General features: G+C 40.2%; 1 protein-coding gene across 1 annotated transcript in view; it reads left to right on the forward strand.

Annotated features, from left to right (window-relative positions):
• Positions 1-21,494, forward strand: part of LIN28B (lin-28 homolog B) — a 121,189-nt gene extending 99,695 nt beyond the window's left edge. The window contains exon 4 of the mRNA XM_062187640.1: positions 21,125-21,494. Coding sequence (XP_062043624.1) covers positions 21,125-21,494 — 370 coding nt within the window. The remainder of the gene's footprint in view (positions 1-21,124) is intronic.
• Positions 21,495-23,402: the final 1,908 nt, after the last annotated feature.

Genomic DNA, 23,402 nt, shown 5'->3' on the forward strand with positions numbered 1-23,402 from the left:
GGACTAGTACCCGGCGCCCCAACCGGGACTAGAACCGGGGTGCTGGCGCCGCAGGCGGAAGATTAGCCAAGTGAGCCATGGCGCCGGCCTTCTCTTAGCATTTAAAATTATCTTGCTGATTTGATTTCCATTGTTATAGTTAAGATAGTAACCATCAGTATAATAGCTGTTTCTTTGCAGGTGATCTTTCTTTACTCTGTAGCTGTTGGGGAAAAAGGTACGCTAATCCACTGTTGGTGTGAATGTGAACTGATGCATCCAATGTGGAAGACAGTATGGAGATACCTCAGAAATCTGGATATAGACCTACCATATGACTCAGCCATCCCACTCGTGGGAATTTACCCAAGGGAAATGAAATCAGCATATGAAAGAGTTACCTGTACCCCCATGTTCATTGCAGCTCAATTCACAATAGCTAAGATATGGAATCAACCTAAGTGTCTGTCAACTGAAGACTGGATAATGAAATTAGGGGATATGTACACCATGGAATATTACACAGAGGAAAAAACAAATGAACCGGAGCTGCGGCTCACTAGGCTAATCCTCCACCTGCAGCATCGGCACCCCGGGTTCTAGTCCCAGTTGGGGCACCAGATTCTGTCCCAGTTACTCCTTTTCCAGTCCAGCTCTCTGCTGTGGCCTGGGAAGGCAGTGGAGGATTGCTTGAGCCCTGCACCTGCATGGGAGACCAGGAGGAAGCACCTGGCTCCTGGCTTCGGATTGGTGCAGCGCGCTGGCCATTGCAGCCATTTGAGGGGTGAACCAACGGAAGGAAGACCTTTCTCTGTCTCTCTCTCACTGTCTAACTCTGCCTGTCAAAAAGAAAAAAAGTTAAAAATCCAAATTAAATCCAAAGTGAATGAAACTGGAAAACATCATATTTAGTGAAATAAGCCAGTCCCAAAAGGACAAATATCATATGTTCTCCCTGATCTGGGATAACTAGCAGAAGTGAAATTGACATTTTGAGATGCAAGGACTTTGAACAGCCCTTGCCTGAACTGTTGAGGAACAGTTTTTCTTTTCATACTATTTGTTGAACATTTACTTAGTATAATCTTATGTGTATAAAGTTAATTGAAAAGAGATCTTAGTAAAAAATAAGAATGGGAATAGGAGAGGGAGGAGGAAGAAGGTTGGGAGTGTGGGTGGGAGGGCGAGTATGGGGGGAAGAATCACTACGTTCTTAAAGTTGTGTTTATGAAATACATGAAGTTTGTATACTTTAAGTAAATGTTCCAAGGGGGAAAAACCCAAAGAACATGGAATAGAAATTAAAATTACAGAGCATCTACAAGATACACATAGTCATATGCTATTTTGTTCTCTTTGCTGTTCTTCTAAGGAGAAAAATACTTTAAGCTTTTCATGTTATTTATTTTTGCTCTTGTACTTTCTAATTCATGAGGCTGTTGGATCTTCCATGAATTATGTTACCACTAATGTGGTGAAGTTGCTTCAGGAATATCCAAGATTAGGAAAAGAAATCTCACCTACCTTTATATGATTTACAAAGTGTTTTAAAATATATCACTTGAGAGCAACAGCAACCAGGTGAAATAAGAGGGAATTTGGTTTATCTTTAAAAACAGATTCTGGAGGATTAAATTTATTTATGGATGAAGAAACTCTTGAGAGAGTAGGTGGTTTTATCACAGATCACCTGAGGTGTACAGACTGAAATCCTAAATTCTGCATTAGTAGATTTGCAGTCACAAATAATGTACACATGAACTACGAAACCCAATTATTTTGAACTATACGATAAAGTTTAAATATTAGGCTGAAAGTATATGTAATACTTCCTTTAGTGATCTTGGATTCTGTTTTCTTTCTGAAGCCAGTCAACTTACCTTCTTAAACCTGTCATCCAGTTTTCCATGTGTCTTCTTTTACATGCCATTTGTTCACCATGTTTTTTTTTTCTTCTGATCTATGCATCTATATAAGCCTGAGGCACTTTTTCTTTCATTTTAAAAAATTTGAGTGACAGAAACACAGACACAGAACTCTCATCCCCTGGTTCATTCCCCAAATGCCTGCAATAGCCAGGGCTGAGTGAGACAGAAACCAGGAGCCAGGAACTCAATCTAAGTTTCCCACCTGGGTAGCAGGGACCCAACTACTTGAGCCTTCATCTGTGACCTCCTGGGGTATGCATTATTGGGAAGCTAATCCTGAGTGGACTTGAACTTGACCCTCATCCCAACTGGCAGCTTAACCGCCAAGCTAAACACCCACCTCCTTTAATCACTTTTTTAAAATATATTTTTTATTTATTTGAAAGGCAGAGTTACAGAGAGAAAGGGTGAGACAGAGAAAGTTACTGAAGGAGAAAGTGAGAGAGAGATCTTCCATCTGCTAGTTCACTCCCCAAATGGCCACAATGGCTGGCACTGGGCCAGGCTGAAGCCAGGAGCCTAGAACTCCCTATGGGTCTCCCATGTGGGTGGCACTCCTTGGGCCATTTTTGGCTGTTTTACCAGGCTCATTAGCAAGGAGCTAGATAGGAAATGGAGCTTCCAGTACTCTAACCAGGGCTTACATGGAATGCTGGCCACTGCAGCTCAACCCTCAAGGCAACATGCCAGCCCCTAATTTTTAATAACTTCTAACACCATTATTACAGCCAAGCTGATTCCTTTACAAAGCTATCCCAACTGTTCCCATTAATTGTTGTTAAATCTTCTTTTTGTTCTTTAAATTTTTATTGGGACCAGCTTTATGGCATAATGGGTAAAATGCTGCCTGTAATGCCAGCATCCCATATGGGCACCTGTTCAAGTCCTGGCTTTCCACTTCTGATCTAGCTCCCTATTAATGGCCTGGTAAGAGCAATGGAGATGGCCCAAGTGCTTGGGCACCTGCCACCAACTTGGGAAACCCAAATGAGCTTCCTGGTTCTTGGTTTAGGCCCTGACTCAGCCCTTGCCATTGTAGCCACTTGGGGAATGAACCAGCAGATGGAAAACCTCTCTCTCTGTGGCTTTCCCTCTCTATATAATTCTTCCAAATAAATAAATTTTTATTGATTGTGTTTGAAAGCCAGAGAGAGACAGACAGACAGAGACAAAGAGCTCTCCCATCTGCTGATTCATTCTTCAAATGCCTACAACAGCTGGGGCTGAAGTAGACCAAAGCTAGGAGCTTGAAACTCAATCTGGTCTCCCATACGGGTAGCAGGGGCCTAAGTACTTGAGCTTTTACCTGCTGCCTCCAAAGGTGTATATCAGCAGCAACCTGGAATTGAGAGTGGAGTTGGGACTCAAACCCAAGGACTGGGATATACAATGCAAATATCCCAAGTAGTATCTGCTGTGCCAAAAACCCATCCATCCCCTGTCTTCTTTTGACAAAGCCATCACCAGGAGGAATAGGCCACCATTTTCCATTAGAATCCAAAGGGGCCTTTAAAAATGTTTTTAAAATTAATATTATGGCTCACTAGGCTAATCCTCTGCCTGCGGCACCAGCATTCTGGGCTCTAGTCCCAATTGGGGCGCCAGATTCTATCCCGGTTGCTCCTTTTCCAGTCCAGCTCTCTGCTGTGGCCCAGGAGGGCAGTGGAGGATGGCCCAAGTCCTTGGGCCCTGTACCCGCATGGGAGACCAGGAGGAAGCACCTGGCTCCTGGCTTCGGATTGGCGGCCATTTGAGGGGTGAACCAACGGAAGGAAGACCTTTCTCTCTGTCTCTCTCTCTCACTGTCTAACTCTGCTGTCAAAAAAAAAAAAAGTAATATTACAAATGGCTTACAGATGTATAAATAAAGAGATGATCAAAAGAAATCCCATCACTATAGTGGGGATTCATGTGAATTTTTATGTATCTCAGATTTTTACCCATTTTTCATTGTGAAGATAACACATGGGTACCTCAAGAACTTTGCATAAAGTTAAAATTGAAAGATTTTGTTTTGGTGCAGATTTTCCATTATACATGTTTTTATGAACTTTCTGAAGATCCCTTATGCATGGATTTCAAATTTTCTTTTGCAGCAAAATAAATTCATCTTTTAATTCCATTTTCCATGAATATTTTGAAGTCTCTTTATACATGACCAGGTCGGACAGTAGCTTTTGAATGCCTGGAACTGCACATGGGCTATCCTAGAACATACCTATCTTAAAAATACTGATGTGATTTCAGATACGTTTCTAATAGATTCCAGTGTATTATTGCTTTTGGTTGTTCTGTTATTAATATCCACAAAATGTAAAACTTTAAAAATTTTTCATAGCTCATAATTTTGTTGAAGAGAGTTGCCATTTTCTTTAGCCTATAATTACAAAACATTTTCAATTTTAGATTGGAATGATCAATTATATAGATTTTTAAAAATTTCTATGCTGTTTTCTTTTGGCTGCTTTCTTTAGCACTTGTCCACTTCCAAACCATATTAAGTAAATTTCTTAATGTAGACCTCATAAAAGGTAAAAGAATACTGTCACATATCCTTTCAGCAAATACTTTTTTTGTCCAAAATATTCCATGATGACATCATCTGTATAGAATGACTGACTAGATAAAAAATTCCTTTGGGGTCAGTGTTGTTTTGCGGCAGGTTAAGCTGCTGCCTAGGACAGTGGTGTCCCATGTGAACACTGGTCTGAGACCCAGCTGCTCTGCCTCCCATCCAGCTCCCTGCTAATGTGCCTAGGAAATTCGTGGGTGCTTGGCTCAAGTTCTTGGGTTCCTGCACCTTTGTGGGAGACCAGATGGAATTCCTGGCTCCTGGATTTGTCCTAGCCCAGCCTGGATTTTGCAACCATTTGGAAAGTGAACCAGTAGGTAAAAGAAGTTTTTCTCTCTCTCTCCTTCTCTTTCTGTGACTCTGCCTTTTAAATAAATAAAATAAAAATTAAAAAAAGAAAAAGTGCATTTTTGTCCTTAGAAGTATATTGTTCGCTCATTGATTCTTGAGTTTGGCAAAATTTTTGAAGGATATTACTTTATGCAATGACTCATCATCTGAAGTTTAGCTGATATAATTAATTTTACCATCATTATTAGAATCTGGAATGCTATTACCTGCCTTTTTGTATTTGTGGTCCACAAGACACTTTGTCTTTTCTCTGCTATTATAGCCAGAAAATAAAATAATCTGAATTTTTTTTTAAATCTGAGTTTTTAACTGTGTTCAATGAAAGATTTTATTTTTATTTTTATTTTATTTATTTATTTTTTTATTTTTTTGACAGGCAGAGTGGATAGTGAGAGAGAGAGAAGAGAGAAAGGTCTTCCTTTTTGCCACTGGTTCACCCTCCAATGGCCGCTGCAGCCGGCGCATCACACTGATCCGAAGGCAGGAGCCAGGTGCTTCTCCTGGTCTCCCATGTGGGTGCAGGGCCCAAGGACTTGGGCCATCCTCCACTGCCTTCCCGGGCCATAGCAGAGAGCTGGCCTGGAAGAGGGGCAACCGGGATAGAATCCGGCGCCCCAACCGGGACTAGAACCCCTGTGTGCCGGTGCCGCAAGGCGGAGCATTAGCCTGTTAAGCCACGGCGCCGGCCTCAATGAAAGATTTTTTAAAAAAGACAAAATGCTACCTTATGATGTCATTTATTTTCTTGGAAATCAGAAAATACTTTCAGAAATGCAATGAGAAAACAAAGATGATGAGATAGTAATAAATTATTTCATTAATTTATTATTCCTCTAGGTGATTACCTCATTCTTTTTCTTACTGTTTCAGTACCCCTCTCTTAGCATTTTATTAATTTAATCAATTCCTTTAGGACGATTTTAACATTAAAAATACTAAGTGTATAAGAATTATAATTATTCTCTTTTAATTTCCTTTTAGCTTAGTTAAAAGTAATTCTCAGGATTACAAAAAGAAGAAATATTTCAAGATATAGGAAAACTAATATCACTGGAAAAAAGCATGAAAACTAAATTTGGGTCCAATAATCCTGTTTAGTTGGTTGTCCATTTGTCTTATCTCCTTTAGGAGTCTCTGTGCTTAAAAGTGCAAGACCTGTGTCCATTATGATTTCCATCTTGTGCAGTGGCTTCGATGGTGCATATTTAATGTATGTTAAAGGATAATTTTCAAAGAAGGTAATATTGTGACTCTTAGATATAAAATGAACCAAGTGTTAAAGGTTTTATATATAGTTCAAAGGAGAATCCCAAGACATATTTATAATCAGGAATATTTAATATGTAAATAGAGACAAAACTAGCTTCTTCCACAGTGAGGAAAGAAAGTCAATTGCACCTGTGTCTATCAGGAAAGAACTTAACTCTTCTAGGAGAAGAATAACTTTGAGTTGCTCTGAGTGATCAGGCATGTCAGAAGCCATACTGTAGCCCTGATAGAACCACAACCACGTCGTCCAGAGGGGTGCTGTGAACCTGGGCAAGGCAGTTTTCCAGTGAAGCACAACTTTCCCCTTGCACATGTTGCATTCAATCAAATTACAGAAATCAGACATAAAGAAAGCTTCATGTTCAATGTGATAAATAAATAGCATTTTGCAATTTGCAGCTCTCATATTTTTAAATGTTTGTGAGTTTTGAAACATACATTTTTAGAGCATAAAGATATTGTCCAAACAAGTTTATCCCCTTTTCTGTACCCACTAAAATATTTTAAAAGATTCTCCTTTCTTAGAAAAACAGAAAGAAAAAAAATTAGCATCTTGCTTTCTTTTGTTCCACTAGGAGAAGTAGTCAAGTTCTTCATGTAAACTTCTACCAGTCAAATCCAAAGAGTGACCATACTTAAAGGAATTGTCCTCAGCAGAAAGCTATTGGGGGGAGGGACTTAACAGAATAAATAAACAAACAAATCTCTTAACACACAGCTTCTAGTCCTAACAAGAAGCAGTTATTCAGAGTATGTGTAAACAGTTTGGCTCCATGCAAGGATGTAGCTGTCCTGCAGGTGCTTACCTTCAGTTTTTACCTTCATCCTTGACTTGACAGCTGTCTCTTAGTGGCCGTGTGTTTGCAGGGTCACATCCTTGAAGTGTTCAAATGGGGAGACCAGATTCCTTAGGGGATCAGTGGTCAGAGAAAAGATCTGTAGGGATATTTTAGCAGTTGGACCATCAGGCTTTCATTGTACAAAAAGCTTCAACCAGTGAGGAGAAAAAGCAGCAGCCAGGAGACCAAGCATACCTTACCTGACTTTAACTTCAGTTCTCATCTTCAAGATCCAACTTGCACAAGAGGAAATAATACTACTACATTTTTCAGAGTTATATGAACATGGTAGCAATTTTCACCTGCCTGCCTACGTAGTGAACAATTTAACTGCTGATTCTTAGTGAAGGGCAATATATGGTCAGTCACAAGAAGACCACTTGGACTAAAGGAAGAAATGGACACAGGTCATTTACCTCTCATCTGTACCACATCATTTTCATCAGCAGTAACTGGTGCCAGAATGAGATGAAAATTATTGATCATTAGAAACCTTTCCTTGGTCATTTCAGCAAAATAGTCTAACTCCTCCTGATTACTGTGTAGCTATTCACATAGGAGATGGCTTGGTACAATCTCCTTTTGCCTCTTGCACATGTGAGTTAGTCCTGAGGCATTTTTTCGGTAATTGATACGAGGCACTGTGCCTTGAAACAGCTGGTCCACAAAATATTTTTAAATGATGTACTATAAATATTGTCAGAATGGAAAGTGTATTAATATTTCTTACTGTTTCAGCAATATAGGAATAATTCAGTGTTAGTAATTCAGTATTCAGTAATACAGCAGCAGTAGGAAGGTATTGTAATGCTCTATCTTCATTAAAACCCAAATGCTGCCAACATTATTAATTGTGTCAGAGGTAACTCGGTCATTAACCTAATAAATATTCATTCTGCTAAAACTAGGATAACGTCTTTTAATCTAGCCCTCTTTGTCCCTCTGGCTTGTACACAACCAGTATAAATCTGGAACTGTTATCTGGCCTGCATTACTGTTCGTCAGTCATGCCACCACAATGGATTCTTGACCTCTCCACATCTTTCTTGTATTTGGAATTCGTCATGCCGTGTCTTCCTCTGTTTTTAACGGAGAAGTACGTGATAGAATACGAGCCAGTCACTCTGTTTATTTTGTAGTCCTTATTTTGTATACCTAAGGTGCTTTGAAAGGTGTTTAAATCCATCACATCTTGTTTGGTTGTTTACATTCACTTCACTAGATAACAGATTATTGTTTTACTTACACATAATCATGCTGAAATTTGTCTTTTGAAATGTTTTGTTGTCTTGTCAAACGTTTTAATAGTAAAATAACTTTCAACGTACATATAGAAGATTCCCAGCATACACATTTGACTTCGGAGTAACTTGTGAAAAAATGTTGTAGATAAAAAGGTAATACTGCTTTACAGAGCCAAAGCCTAAAAGAAATCTTATGATGAGCAAGGAAAAAAAGCGTTATAAAAGTTGACACAGAGCACCAGTGGAATGGTATCTCTTCAGGCTGAGCCGATGTGTTTATAGCAGATGTCCACCTCTGACACTGGTGAATTTGAAATGGTCTGCTGAGAAGCAAGCAGCCCTTGGGGGTTTTCAGTTTTCAGCAAGGCTGCTGTACTACATAAATGAACAAACATTTTCAGACCTTATATTATAATCTGATTCTTCTATCTAAGCAAACACCTAATTTTCACCATTTCAAGATGTTAAATATTAAATGTCATCTCTCTCAGATTTAGTAGTAGCACCAACCTTCTAAAACATTCTGTACCTAAGGGTCAACATGACCAAATATGGGAGATAAACTGTAAACTTTCAACAAGGATGAAAGTTACAGTTTGGATGGTTCCAGTGCTGCCACCACAAGTGTGCGTTTGGATTTTATTGATTTTGTGTGTGTGCATGTGTGAGCACACATATGTATGTTGCTCCTGACCGGAATACTCCTCCTTCATTGTCTTGGATTGTGAAAGCAGTGCTGGCAGAGTGCCCACTGCATGTAGGATTGGCTCCTATTTCATAACAAACTGCTTTTACTCCCAAGAAATTGGAAAGCATTAAGCTATCAGTGTTTGAGTACATATTTCTCCTTGTTTTTTCAACTTTTCCATTAGCCAGGACAGATTACCTGTCTGGGATGTTGTCTGTCACCTAGAAGAGAGATAACATTTCTGTTTCAAATAAAGATTTAACTTATGACCTAGAATTCATTATTATGTGCCTTCTCAAATTATGGTACAAAGCAAGACACTCTGAACAAACGATAGCTATGCCAATGGATTGCTTCAGATTCTACCACGTATTTTTAAACCCAATGGAATGACATATAAAAACGTCTGGTTTATAACTACCCCTGATTGAAGTGTGCTTACATAAGAAAGGTTCCTCTTGTCCCCAGGCCTCTGGTGATTGCCCTCCCCTTCTGTGGCCTCTTGTCTTTTAAAACTGTCCCATGTTCCATCGCTGCTTAATGATCTGCACTGCCATTTATTACATACCTGTCCCCCCTACATTTTCCATCTTCCTGTTTTTATAAGATGATGAAAGGTGATGGATGGAGCCATTACTGTATTTTAGCTGTTCCTCGAGATACTTTGGTGTATTTTTATTTGGTGTTACAAGGTAGACCATGGCATTAGTCACAGAGAGCATTCAAACACTGAAAAACGTAAAACAGTCCAAAAATCCGTCAGTAGTAGACATCAAAGATAAAGCAGATAAATATATATATATATATATGTTTGTTTTATTATCCAGACAACTGTTCACATACCTTTCATTGGCATCTGTTAGAAAGTTGTGCACACAGTAAATGTTATTAAATGTTTGCTTTTCATTTGATTTTATGCAAATGATTAGATGTTACGGGTAGTTGAGTCCACTAAAGGGCAAAGTATCTAATTTCCCACTGTATGACCAGGTGATAAAAGAGATTAGAAGAGTAGTTGGTAAGTAAAAAAATGCTTTTTCAACTCTATAAAACCCCAACTCAATTTAATTGGTCTGAATACTGGGGCTTGGGGTGTTCATTGTAGAATATTCATTTCCAAGGTCAGCAATTTGGGGGTTTTGAATTCACTTTGGTTCTATGCCAGCACGGACAGCCTCTGACTTACTGCTTTGCCTAGGACTAGGTAATACCAAGCCATCCAAAAACTGAATGGCAATGATATTAACTAAATTTCCCCTTTTATTTAATAGTATTGAGACCCACCCTTATGTTGAACTTCTTTTTCTCTTAAAAATGGAAAACAGAGTAGTTATCTTATTAATGATACTATTTTAGGTAAATTGTAATTTAAGTGTTAGAGGTTTTGAAAATTACATGACTAACCACTTATATAAAACAGAAATACTGTCATTATATTTATATGCATGAAATAATAATCTTCTATTTAAGACAGCAGACTTTGGCCTTTAGGAGAGATGTACGCAAGAATATATTCTCACTAAACAAACTTACATGCTTGTCAAAATTAATTTAGATGTAGGCACTAGAAGATGGAATATTAAAGTTATGGGAAATCAGCAAATATTAATTGTTAATGATGGTGAAATTTAAGGAAAGTAACAACTGATTAAAGAGCTATAAATTGCCATCTATTTTGGTAACATATGTGCCTATATATTGAACCTATTCTTGATCGATAAACTAAAATAATGGCCTCAGAACAAAGAAACCACTTCTGAAGTGAAACTCAGTTGGAGTTTGCAGTCTTTTCCTTCCAAAGTCATCAGGGATCGGTGATGGTAGAAGGTTGCAGGCTTTTCTGCCATCACAACCCGAAATTTCTGGGAATCATTTTTAGTTCCCAGTAAGGAAGTAAGATAAACACACACACTTACCCTCCCTCCCTTGTTCCCTCCCTTCCCTCCCCTTCCCTTTTCCTTTCTGAGGCATCAGTGACATGTTGAAAACAGTGTTTGGAGAGATTTATTCTGTTTTGACCCATGGTTCTTAAGTAGCTACACACTGTTATCTCCTGGAAAGCTTTTAAAAAGTACTGGGACTTTGCCCTCAAAGACTCTGATTTAATTGGTTTGGAGTAGGACCCACGCAAGGCTTTTTTTTAAAAATACTTTATTAAGATTCTAGAGCCACAGGTATACAAGTTCATTGTTAGATGACTAACAATAATAATGAAAGTCAAGATAGGTATGGAGTTTCATAGGTATGATTACTCCTTTAAATTATACAAATATATTCTTATTATTTAAAAAAGAAACTATATAAAAATTTGTGCAGTAAAAATGAAATGCCCCTTCACTGTACTAACTGTTCTTGTCCCCACATGTAACCACTGTTAATTTGTGAATTTACTGTGTGTGTTTTTCTGTGCATTAACAATTACCTATAATCATATATAGTGTTTTTGAAACAAATATACAATTATACTATATTTATGGATGAGGATGCTTCAAAAAGTTCATAGAAAATACAAATTTGAGAAAACTATGCATCAATTTAAAAAAAATTTTTTGCATCAAATTAATAATCATTTAGTTCCATTTTCCACAAACTGTTTGAGAAACTCTTGAATTATCCCATGGTTTGCTTTTAAAGATTTATTTATTTATTTATTCATTTGAAAGGCAGAAAAACAGAGAAAGAGGGAGACAGAGAGAGATCTTCCATTAGCTGGTTCATTCACCTAAATGACTGCAACAGCCAGGGCTGAGCTAGACCAAAGCCAGGAGCCAGGAGTTTCATCCCAGTCTCCCACGTGGGTGCAGGGCCCCAAGCACTTGGGCCATCATCTGCTGCTTTCCCAGGCACATTTACAGGAATCTGGATCTGAAGTGGAGGTCCTGGACTCTGCCACAATGCCAGCCCTTACCTCAAATTTTTTAAAAGTTCTTTTACTTTGTTCCTTTTAGTATCTGCACAGTATTTCATGGTATATGTGGGCTCTAATTTATTTTGCACTTTAACATATTTATAGCTTAGTGGTAAGGAGTGTGAACTCTAAAACCAGACTACCTAGGTTTAATTTAAGTATTTATTAGCATTTAATTTTTTCTTTTTTCCTGTATGAACAATACTTTAGTTATTATCTTAGTACCCAGATCATTGTGAGTATTCTTATAGGGCAAGTTCCTAGAGTTGGAGTTGCTGGGTCAAAGGATATGTGTGTTAATATTTTGAAATATGCTGTCAGGTTGTCCCCTAAGAGAGAGGGGGCAGTTCATTGGTTGTGTTCAGTCTAACCAGTAGGATCTGATTGCAGTAATCAAAGTCTGACTCATTCATATCACAGTATGATTTCATGAGCTAACTAAATGTCAGGCTTCTCTCTCTTGATTAGCATTTTATTGAGTCAGTTTGATAGCCCTGATTATAGCATGTCAACCTTAAGTTCTGACTCAGTCTTAAACACAGGATTAAAAAAAGAAGGGGAAGATTACTTTTGAATTTTCTTGGACAAAATTTATCAATATATAAAGTACAGGAGGAATAAAAATACAACCCAGCCTTAGTAGTAAAACAAAGCTGGACTGGAGAAGACCCAACTTTATGTTTGTTAGTTGGGATAACTCAGAGAGAGAAGCTAACCTCCCCCTAGCATAGTGACTGAACAGCAACCCAAATCTCAGGAAAAATCTACTTCAAATTTTGTATGTCTGTGTGGGTATGCTCATGTATCTTGATGTTTTAAGTTCAAAATCCTGTATAGTTTTAGGCTTATATATAATGATATTACATCAATATTATTGATTACAATAATTTTATATGATAAAATGATAGTGATACTTATTAAAATTTCCTTCTAGGTAATCTTTCTGAATCTTAATTTAATCATCAATATGATATAGATATTGTAGTACCCACTTTCTAGGGCTTGGGGGAAGATTGATTTATATAACACATACCAAAAAAAAAAAAAAGCTTATAAATAGACATTTAGCCTGGAGTTAAGACACAAATTTAGAAACCTGCATCTCTGGGGCCGGCACCCTGGCGTAGTAGGTTAATCCTCTGCCTGCGGCACCAGCATCCCATATGGATGCTGGTTCTAGTCCCGGCTGCTCCTCTTCCAACCCAGCTCTCTGCTGTGGCTTGGGAAAGCAGTGGAGGATGGCCCAAGTACTTGGGTCCCTGCCGGGAAGAAGCACCTGGCTCCTAGCTTTGGATCATTGCAGCTCCGGCCGTTGTGGCCATCTGGGGAGTGATCCAACAGAAGGAAGACCTCTCTCTCTACCTCTCCCTCTCACTGTCTGTAACTCTACCTCTCAAAGAAAGAAAGAACCTAAAGAAACCTGCATCTCACATTCCATGTCAGAGTTGCTAGGGTCAATATCCGGCTATGCTCTCAACTCCAGCTTCTTGCTCATGTGGGACCCTGGGAGGCAGCAGGTGATGGTTCGACTGATAGGATTCTAGCCACTCACCTGAGATACCTGTATTGAGTTTCTCATTCCTGAGTTCAGTGACTTTGGCTTCAATGGCTTCACTTCGACTTCAGTTTGGCTGGGCCCACCCACTGCCATTGCAGCCATTTGAACCAGTGGATGCAGCACTCACTGTCATTCTCTGTTTTTCCATCACTGTTTGTCTCTCTGCCTCTTAAATGAATAATAATAAATAGATTTAGCATAGTGTATGAACCTATTTATTATTTCTATTACTATCATTTTAATTCTGCTTACAGTATGTTTAGCCCTACTGTGCATGGATTATTTTATTTTTAGCATGAATTGAGGTATTCGAGGGGGTGATGTTGGCTTTTATATTTCAAAAGGTACAAATGAAAACTTCACTGCTGCTAAGCATATATGTGTTCTCTGAGAAGCTTTTTTTTTTTTAACGGATTTATTTATTTGGGAGGCGGAGAGAGACAGAGAGATGATTCACTCCCTAGATGGCAGCAATGTCCAGGCCTGGGATAAGCCAAAGTCAGGAGCCAGGAACTTCATCCGGGTCTCCCACGTGGGTGCAGGGGCCCAAGGAGTCGGGTTACCTTCTGCTGCTTTCCCAGGTGTATTAGCACGGAGCTAGATTGAAAGTGGAGCAGCTGGGACACGAACTGGTGCCCCTATGGGATGTTGGCATCACAGATGTTGGCTTTACCCACTATACCAAATGCTGGCCCCTCTAGGAAACCTTAAAAGAACATAATCAGCCGGCGCCGTGGCTCATCGGGCTAATCCTCTGCCTGCAGCGCCGGCACACCGGGTTCTAGTTCCGTTCAGGGCGCCAGATTCTGTCCTGGTTTCCCCTCTTCCAGGCCAGCTCTCTGCTGTGGCCCAGGAGAGCAGTGGAGGATGGCCCAAGTGCTTGGGCCCTGCATCCCATGGGAGACCAGGAGAAGCACCTGGCTCCTGCCTTCGGATCAGCACGGTGCGCCGGCCGCGGCAGCCATTGGAAGGTGAACCAATGGCAAACGAAGACCTTTCTCTCTCTCTCTCTCACTGTCCACTCTGCCTGCCAAAAAAAAAAAAAGAACATAATCATCACCAGACAAGGTTTTTGAAAAGCCTGGTATTTTTATTTACCACTGTACTTACGAGGAATATATAAAAGTTAACTTTATTAAAATATTTTATTGTTTAATTGGCATGCAGTGTTAGAGATTTGGATATAAGCAGTAAAGAAGCAAATTCTTAGGGCCGGCGCTGTGGCACAGTGGGTTAATACCCTGGCCTGAAGCACCAGCATCCCATATGGGCGCTGGTTGGAGACCCAGGTGCTCCACTTCTGATCCAGCTCTCTGCTATGGCCTGGGAAAGCAGTAGAAGGTGGCCCAAGTCCTTAGACCCCTGCACCCATGTGGGAGACCCGGAAGAAGCTCCTGGCTCCTGGCTCGGATCGGCACAGCTCTGACCGTTGCAGCCAATTGGGGAGTGAACCAGCAGATGGAAGACCTCTCTCTCTCTCTCTCTCTGCCTATCTCTCTCTCTCTGTAACTTTGACTTTCAAATAAATAAATCTTTTAAAAAACAAAATAAAAAAGAAGCAAATTCTTTAAATTTTAGGTTGACTTGATAGAGATTTTAAAACGCCACTTAAAGGGCCTTTCTAGTTCTGTGATTCATCAGTTTCCTAACTCTCCTCTTGGTATTTTGGGACAGATGTTGTGGAGAGAAAAAACTATCTTCACGTTTATATTTAGGGGCTGCCAGAACAGAGTGGGCTTTTCTGGAAGGATGGTCTCAGAATCTGTGTGTGTTGCTCACAGGATGTGCATAGTGAGGGGAGACAACTTTCGCCATCAAAGCCACACCCTGGATCCTTCCCTTTTCCACTCTCGTGGGTTTTCTGATAACATTTCTTTCTTTTTTTTTTTTTTTTGACAGAGTGGACAGTGAGAGAGAGAGACAGAGAGAAAGGTCTTCCTTTGCCATTGGTTCACCCTCCAATGGCCGCCGCGGTAGCGCGCTGCGGCCGGTGCACCGCGCTGATCCGCTGGCAGGAGCCAGGTGCTTATCCTGGTCTCCCATGGGATGCAGGGCCCAAGCACTTGGGCCATCCTCCACTGCACTCCCTGGCCACAGCAGAGAGCTGGCCTGGAAGAGGGGCAACCGGGACAGAATCTGGTGCCCCGACCGGGACTAGAACCCGCTGTGCCGGCGCTGCAAGGCGGAGGATTAGCCTGTTGAGCCGCGGTGCCGGCTCTTTTTTTTTTTTTTTTTTTTTTTTAAACAATTTATATATTTATTGGAAAGGCAGAGTTGTAGACAGAAGGAGAGAAAGATCTTTCAGCCCCCATTGGCCGCAAGGCTGGAGCTGGGCCAGGCTGAAGCCAGGAGCCTGGAACTCCATCTGGGTCTCCCACAGGGGTGCAGGGGCCCAAGACTGGGCGATCTTCTACTGCTTTCCCAAATACGTTAGGAAGGAGCTGGATGGGAAGCACAGCAGCCAGGAGTTGAACCTGCACTCATATTGAGTCCACCATGCCACTACACTGACACCCTCTTAAAATATTTCTGTCCACTCCACCTCTTACTAACACCAGCCTGGGATCCACTCCTATGTCTTGGGTTGACTGACACACAACTGAATTAAATAGCACGTGTTAACACATGAAAGAATAAAAAATTATAGAGTTGAGTAATTTTATTAGTATCATTTCTGAGTTTTACTTGGACTGTATCAAAGTTAAATCTCTTCAAGGAATCAGTTACCTTTTCTTCAATTTAGTTCCTGAAAATTTTTTTTACCCCTCCCATTTGGAAACTTCACTGATTCTTTTTCTCATCTTTTATTTTCCCCCAGGAATTTTTATATACTCTCTCCTTCTGTTCTTAATCTTCTTCCTGCCCAAAGTTGGCAAGTCTCTTTTCCCACCGTGTTCATTCTCTCTCTCTCTCTTGTTCGTCTTTGATACTACTGTTGTTTCTTTTTATTTTATTTAATTAATTAATTAATTTATTTTTTGACAGGCAGAGTGGGTAGTGAGAGAGAGAGAGAGAAAGGTCTTCCTTTTTGCCGTTGGTTCACCCTCCAATGGCCGCTGTGACCGGCGCATCGCACTGATCTGAAGCCAGGAGCCAGGTGCTTCTCCTGGCCTCCCATGCAGGTGCAGGACCCAAGGACTTGGGCCATCCTCCACTGCCTTCTCGGGCCGTAGCAGAGAGCTGGCTTGGAAGAGGGGCAACCGGGATAGAATCCGGCACCCCAACCGGGACTAGAACCCGGTGTGCCAGCGCCGCAAGGCGGAGGATTAGCCTGTTAAACCACGGCGCCGGCCATACTACTATCATTTCTAGTCTTTCAGCATTTTCTTCCTCTTGAGAAGCTTACAGATCATTCTGTCGTTATTCTTAATGCCCCCGTTCAGGCCCTCAGTATCTGGAATTGAGTTTACATGTAAATTCTTATGAACTAACTCTACCTAATTCAGAGAAGCAACCTAAGGTACATTTTTTTTTCATGGCATTTTAAAAAGAGGCCAATCCAGCTCAGTATCTGTGGTATCACCCCTCTCCCAGGTTTTTAATCACTTGATCAAGGGGAATATACAATGAATAAATGAATTCTTCCACTTAAACCATTGGAGTATCTCTTAAAATTCAACCTCTATGGATATTTTACTCAGTGATCCTCAGTTAATCTCAGTTCTGTTATTGCTGCATTCATTTGAAAATACAGTCTACTCAACCAGTTATGTAAATCAAAAAATGAGAAAGTCTCTAAAGGTCATAGCAAATCTAAATTCTTATTTCTTATTTTTATTTATTTATTTATTTATTTTTTTTTATTTTTGACAGGCAGAGTGGACAGTGAGAGAGAGAGAGAGACAGAGAGAAAGGTCTTCCTTTTGCCATTGGTTCACCCTCCAATGGCCGCCGCGGTAGCGCGCTGCGGCCGGCGCACCGCGCTGATCCGATGGCAGGAGCCAGGTGCTTATCCTGGTCTCCCATGGGGTGCAGGGCCCAAGCACTTGGGCCATCCTCCACTGCACTCCCTGGCCACAGCAGAGAGCTGGCCTGGAAGAGGGGCAACCGGGACAGGATCGGTGCCCCGACCGGGACTAGAACCCGGTGTGCCGGCGCCGCAAGGCGGAGGATTAGCCTAGTGAGCCGCGGCGCCGGCCTAAATTCTTATTTCTAAATCAGGGTTTCTGTTTTTCCAGTGAGATCCTCAGAAATTTGGGTATGTTTTGAGGAGCTTATTAACTAATGTTAATATGTTGGACTTGATTTATAAAAACTTACATCATTTATTTCAGAACTTAAATAGTTCTTAGAATCTAAAAGAGTTAGTTTTACTTATTTAGCCATTCATTTATATTTATATATTTAGTTGCTATTTCTATTCTATTATGGGCATCCACCTTTCATTTAAAAATTTGAATCCTATTTTTATAGTCAAATTGACTGCAGTTTGATTGTTATTTATCTTTCATCCTTAAACATTTCTTAAATGAGAGGTAATACTTTTTAGGATGTGCTTATTAGAATTAAAGTATAAAGTAATTTTATGAAGAACTTGATAACACTCTATGATTAAACTGGACATCTTATTTTACCTTTGTGCTTAATATGAGAAAGCACACTGTGTCAGCATTTTACAAAACATTTAACATAAGTCATTTTATTCTTTATGTGGTGCAGTTGGAATACATTAACACATGATCATGGTTCCTTGTGTAGTCTTTCTGCTGGGAGACTGTTATATTTCTTAAGCATGTAGCTGTACATGGAAACACATACCATTTCTAGGCTCACATCCTTGTACAATGCATTCAAGCTGACAAAAACAAACTCACTTGGAGAAGTGCGGGAAATAAACAAAGGGCATGAGATAGGACCATGTATGGCTCAGGTGGAGTATGAGGTTGTGAGTCGAAAGGTAGCTGAACATTTCCATCTTGGTGTGAGTCCCTTGGGAGGAAGGGGTTTTCATAAAAGGGGTGAAACGTACACTCTTACTAAGAGTGATTGACAGTGAATGATTAAATAGGAGAATAACTAGCACTCTCTGCCTCTTAAGGCTAAGCACATGTACACTGAATGCAGATCTTTTCAGTGCGGCTGGCCGTCTGGCCTAATGATAGCATGTATCTGAAAAAGCTGGTGCTGGGGTGGATTACCTGTACAGATAAAAATGCAAGGCAACCCAATCATACAGTATCCTTAAAAATAAGTTTTATAACCCAAATGCATTGTTAAGTGCATATACAGAAATGGATGGAAGACCCTGTTTGTGAAAGTAGATTCCTGACATCAGGCCCTTGGTCAGTGTGTAGGCAGAATGGCTCCCTGAATTGGATAACGCAGTGCACAGCACAGTGGCTGATGAGATTGATGTGTCCGCAGGAGAGCGGCTCTATTACTGAAGCCTTTAACCTATTTTCTCTCTCTTCAAAAATGAGCTCCTGAGTGGATGTGATCCTCAAGGAAGTGAATTTAATTCACAGGGAGATAGTTTATAGATGAGCAAATTTAATTTAAGAATTTACCATAGAAGAGAACTATGTGGGAAAACATTATTATAAATCATGCAGTTACATTTTTCAAAGATGCCATTTTTTTCGTGTATTGCTTCGGGCACTTGTGTTTCAAAAGCATTAGTAATTGTTCTTTAATTTTGCCCTGCCTCATAGAACACACAGCTAAAACTATTGAATCTGCATTGTATTGTTTATCAATTTATTATATTAAAGAATGTCATTGTACTTGCATTTGAAAACATTAGTTCTTGACTGTTTCCTTTAATTCTTGAAAATATGATCCAGTCTGCCCTAAGTTAAATACTTGGTAATTATTACAAAGAGTAAAAGCCTATCTCATGAATCCATTATTCTGAAATCTGTGCAGTAATATTGATAACTATTGGAAGAGGCAATACTTGGGCTAGTTTTTGCCAATTAAGAAAATTGACCCTTTATAACAACTCAGAAGATGAAATACAAAGTGTGCTACCTATACTGCTTAGCTTACTATTAATAGTAAATTAGTAGTTTCTCTTTGAAATATAAGGTAGTATAAGTTTATTAAGCTTGTTCTCTCACACAAATACAAATGTGCTTAATTATAATTATTTTTGTTGTCATTTTAGTCTTAAACTAACTCCTACACTTAGCACATATTTTGCTATTTTTTAAACACTGTAGCCCATTATTATTTGTGTTTTGTAATTAGAATTAAGGGGTCATAAATATGTATTTGGAAAATACATTGAACACCAATCTGGTAAATATAAATATGTGTATTTTCTTAATTTCTTCACTGTATGGTCTTTTGATATTTTCTGTATGTATATGTATTTTTTCATTTGAAAGGCAGACAGACAGATCTAGAGACTGAGCTCCCATCTACTGGTTTGCGCCCCAAATGCTGTGTTGTAACTCAGTCCAGGTTTCCCACGTGGGTGGCAGGGACTTAATTATTTTAGCCGTCACCTGCTGCCTCTCAAAGTATGCATAAGCTGGAAGCTGGAATCAGGAGCAGAGCCAGGACTCAAACCCAGATGCCCTGAAGATGTATTATGTGAGCATTACAACACCCAAATACCCACACCTAATAGAAAATGTTAAAATCTGATTGAAATTAAGTAAATAAAGTACAGATGATTTCCTTGCTTAGCTCTTAAGAAGTCAGAGTTTCACACAGTTAGTACAAAGTCCTGTCCCTCAGTGTGCAGTTATTAGGAATGGATTTATGTTCATTCAATTTAGAAAATTCACACCAAAGGAAAACTAATTTCTTACAGAAAAGAAAGTGTGTCTTGTCATGAGCAAGCTTCCAGCTTTACTAACTTTTTAGAGACCTTCCATAGCAGTGTTCTGATGCATTTAATATATTGCTCTGAAATTACTTGATAATTTGCCAGATATCATTCGGATTTTCTGACTAGATATCTTATATATCAAATTACACTTGCACTACTTAATTTTGTATAAGGGAGGAAAAAAAATCCTTTTCAGTTCAACTGGTTCCCACAACCATAATTAACGCTCAAGGATGTGTTAAACTCATAAAATTTAATTTGGTCTATAATTTTCCCAATTGCTAAGTGAATTGCCATTTCCTATCCTATGTCAACAGCGGTATTTTTAAAGCTAGCTGGTGGGTTTTTGTTGACTATTGACTGCCCTCTAGTGGACTAACCTGTTCTTTTCCAATAACCTGTCAAATTTAAATGAGAAATCATTTCTATATGGAAGTAAGTATTCCTTCATGGATTTGTACTCCTGTTTTCCACTGGCTACCAAGTGTAAGACAACTAATTTTACAGCTTTTCTGGAGCATTGCTAATGATAGTCCTTGAAACAACTAGCATAAACAGAATAAATAAATAACATTATACACTTTTAAGAAGTTATGTGAGGGGCCAGCATTGGCATCCCATATCAAAATGCTGGTTCAAGTTCCAGATGTTATGCTTCCAAAACAGCTTCCTGATAATGTGCCTGGAAAAGCAGCAGATGATGGCCCAAGTACTACAGTCCCTGCCAACCTATGAGAGACCAGGATGGAGTTCCTGACTCCTGGTTTGAGCCTATCTGAGATCTGGCTGTTGTGGCTAATTCGGGAGTGAACCAGTAGATGGAAGATATGCCTCCCACCACCCCCGTCACTCTGCCTTTCAGATCTTTTGTTTTTAAATGTCACATGAGAAAGTATGCTGATCTCATTGACAATTCTATGCATTTTAGTTTGTTTTTTCTTTCTCATTTATTATGTGTTTCCTGATGCATGCACCCACTTTTAAGATGTCTCTGTGACTCTCACTTGCAGATGCTACAACTGTGGTGGTCTTGATCATCATGCTAAGGAATGCAGTCTACCTCCTCAGCCAAAGAAGTGCCATTGCTGTCAGAGCATCCTGCACATGGTGGCAAACTGCCCACATAAAACTGCAGCACAGCCACCTGCCAGTTCTCAGGGAAGACAGGAAGCAGAGTCCCAGCCGTGCACTTCGATGTTCCCTAGAGAAGCAGGAGGAGGGCAGGGCTGCACGTCACCACCGTTTGCTCAGGAGGCAAGGCCAGAGGTCCTAGAGCGGCCAGGCAGGTCCCCTCCAGAAGCTTCCTCCACGAAGTCATCGGCAGCACCAGAAGAACCAAACAAAAAGGGGCCTTCAGTTCAAAAAAGGAAAAAGACATAACCCTTGCTAGTGTCTCATGTTCTTTACCCGGTTGGGAAGTCTACCTCACGCACGCACAGGGGAACCGTATTTCACCAACAGCAGCTGGCATGGGATGTTAACTACTGTTGAAGAACTGTGAATTTTTAAAACAGACAAATCACTCTAAGCAAATTACACTTGAGCAGGGTGTCCCGTTTTACATTCTTCAGAGAATGAGATGCTGTGTGTATCAGTATGTGCAGGTGTGAGAGGGAGAGAGCCTGACCGTGTGTGTGTGTGTGCGTGTGCGTGCGCACACGTGCGTGTGTATGTTTCATAGAGGAATGTAGACATCTATGTAAAGAGGCTTTGTCTTTACATGTGTGTGCACGTAGAAACAAGCACACACCCTCCCTCCCATAATTGGACATGTCCAAGGGTTGATAACCCACGTGAAGAATTTACATTGGTTTTGGAAATAACCCCCAGAGTTTTTCTTGAAATGCCACCTTTTTTATATTGCATAAAAACAAAATCATGCCTGTTAACCATTTGTGTGAACCAAAGGATACTTCAGATCTCAGAGCTGCCAATTATATGGTACTAAAGGTTTTTAAGACACCCAGTTCCCCTGGAGTTTGGGTTTGCCTCTTTTTCTCAATAGCTACAGAGTGTTTGAAGGCAGTACCTTAACTCCATATGCCTCTGACTGCCATAGATTATTTTTTATTCTGGGACATTGAACTCCAGAAAAGACAATGAATGTGTAATTTCTGTGCCGATATTTCCATGTTTTTAATTCCATGTTTTGATTGTAAATTAGATGCCTATTTAGAGAAATGAAGGCGAGGGTCATCTATAAATGTAGCGACTTGATTATTTTCGGTGGTATCATGATACCAGTTCATTGTGACCTTTAATGTTAGGAGGTTTTCAAGGGGTCGTGGCAACAGCAGCTTCCCTTGACCAAGTCAGTCTTGCAACCCTGGCACAGAGCAGGGAGCCCTCCTTACTTACTACTGAAGACCTTAGAGGAAAACTTGGGTCCTTTGTGTATATTTTCAGTGGCTGTTTTTGTTCCCCCTGGAGAGTTACCTAACTTGTTTTTCAAGCAAACAAAAGCATCACAGAAAGGAATAACATGCTGGAGTTGAGAACAGAAATTAAGTAAATGCTCACGACTGCCCAGTCTGTATGACCTGTCCGTGAGGTGTAAATGCGCAGTGTTCAGTGGCAGGCTTTAAGAGTGACAAGCCTGGGGCAGGGGTACTGAAACCTCTCCCTCCAGACAGCTTGAAGTATTTTATGTATAACACTGATCTTCTAGAAGTTACCTTCAGTGCTTACCCTGAAGTAACCCGTAGGCTAGGTTCAGGATGAACGAACATTCTGTGCTGGGAATCAGGAGTTGCTCAGTCGGTGCTCAGCTTTAGGAATAAACTTACTGGGGATCGGTTATAGTACTGGTCTCTTTAGGATACAGTCATGGGAAAAAAAATAATTTTGGAGTCATCTTGGTTCCAGATGTTACAGGCAAATTTCTGAAACATCTCCAAGAAGATACCAATTAATTCTACTTAATATTGGCAATAAATATAGTTTTTTATGGGCCTGTTGGTATAAGCTCAGATAATCAAAAAGAGAGAGTAGCATGACTCAAGAGAGACATATTCTGCAAAACAGTTTCTGCTCCCTCTCCCCTTGTCCTGTCACGGGAGACTGGTATAGCTGCTGCTGTTTCAGCAGGCTGCCAGAGAAGAAAATGCCTGCGGCTGGGCTGCCAGTCCTTACAACTCAGCTTGAATTTTGCAACAGTGCTTGTGAGAGTTTCCATGGCGTCTGCTGGAGTATCAGTGTGCCGTGATGCAAAGCTCATCTTTGACGATATTGAATGTGATGTAGCTGTAGAGAAGTTACTTCCTTGCCTTACGTGAGGATTTCAAGCTT

The sequence above is a fragment of the Lepus europaeus genome, chromosome 3, assembly GCF_033115175.1.
Source record: "Lepus europaeus isolate LE1 chromosome 3, mLepTim1.pri, whole genome shotgun sequence".
Classification (NCBI taxonomy): Eukaryota; Metazoa; Chordata; class Mammalia; order Lagomorpha; family Leporidae; genus Lepus; species Lepus europaeus.